We start from the raw sequence: 486 nt of genomic DNA on the forward strand, positions 1-486 counted from the left end.
CACAGAGGCGCTGATGGTCCTTCATCCCGCAGGCGGCGCCAGTGAGGAGCTGATGATGATGATGATGATGATGGTGAGGATGGCGGCGATGATGAGGATGGGGGGGTGATGAAGGTGACGGTGATGAAGGTGACGATGATGAGGATGGAGATGATGAAGGTGGAGGTGATGATGAAGATGAAGGTGACGATGATGATGGAGGTGATGAAGGTGACGATGATGAAGGTGATGATGATGAAGGTGACGCTGATGATGGAGGTGATGATGGTGATGAAGGTGATGATGATGATGGAGGTGATGATGATGGAGGTGATGATGATGATGAAGGTGATGATGATGGAGGTGATGATGATGATGGAGGTGATGATGATGATGGAGGTGATGATGATGAAGGTGATGATGATGATGGAGGTGATGCTGATGATGGAGGTGACGATGATGATGGAGGTGATGATGATGATGGAGGTGATGATGATGGAGGTGATG

General features: G+C 49.2%; 1 protein-coding gene across 1 annotated transcript in view; it reads right to left on the reverse strand.

Annotated features, from left to right (window-relative positions):
* Positions 1 to 3: 3 nt before the first annotated feature.
* Positions 4 to 486, reverse strand: part of LOC122191251 (putative protein TPRXL) — a gene marked incomplete at both ends in the record, with an annotated part of 860 nt that continues 377 nt past the window's right edge. The window contains one exon of the mRNA XM_042891487.1: positions 4 to 267. Within this exon, the coding sequence (XP_042747421.1) occupies positions 4 to 267 (264 nt within the window). The remainder of the gene's footprint in view (positions 268 to 486) is intronic.

Source organism: Lagopus leucura, unplaced genomic scaffold (genome assembly GCF_019238085.1).
Source record: "Lagopus leucura isolate 7727_CA_CO unplaced genomic scaffold, USGS_WTPT01 27628-0_obj-0_obj, whole genome shotgun sequence".
Lineage (NCBI taxonomy): Eukaryota > Metazoa > Chordata > Aves > Galliformes > Phasianidae > Lagopus > Lagopus leucura.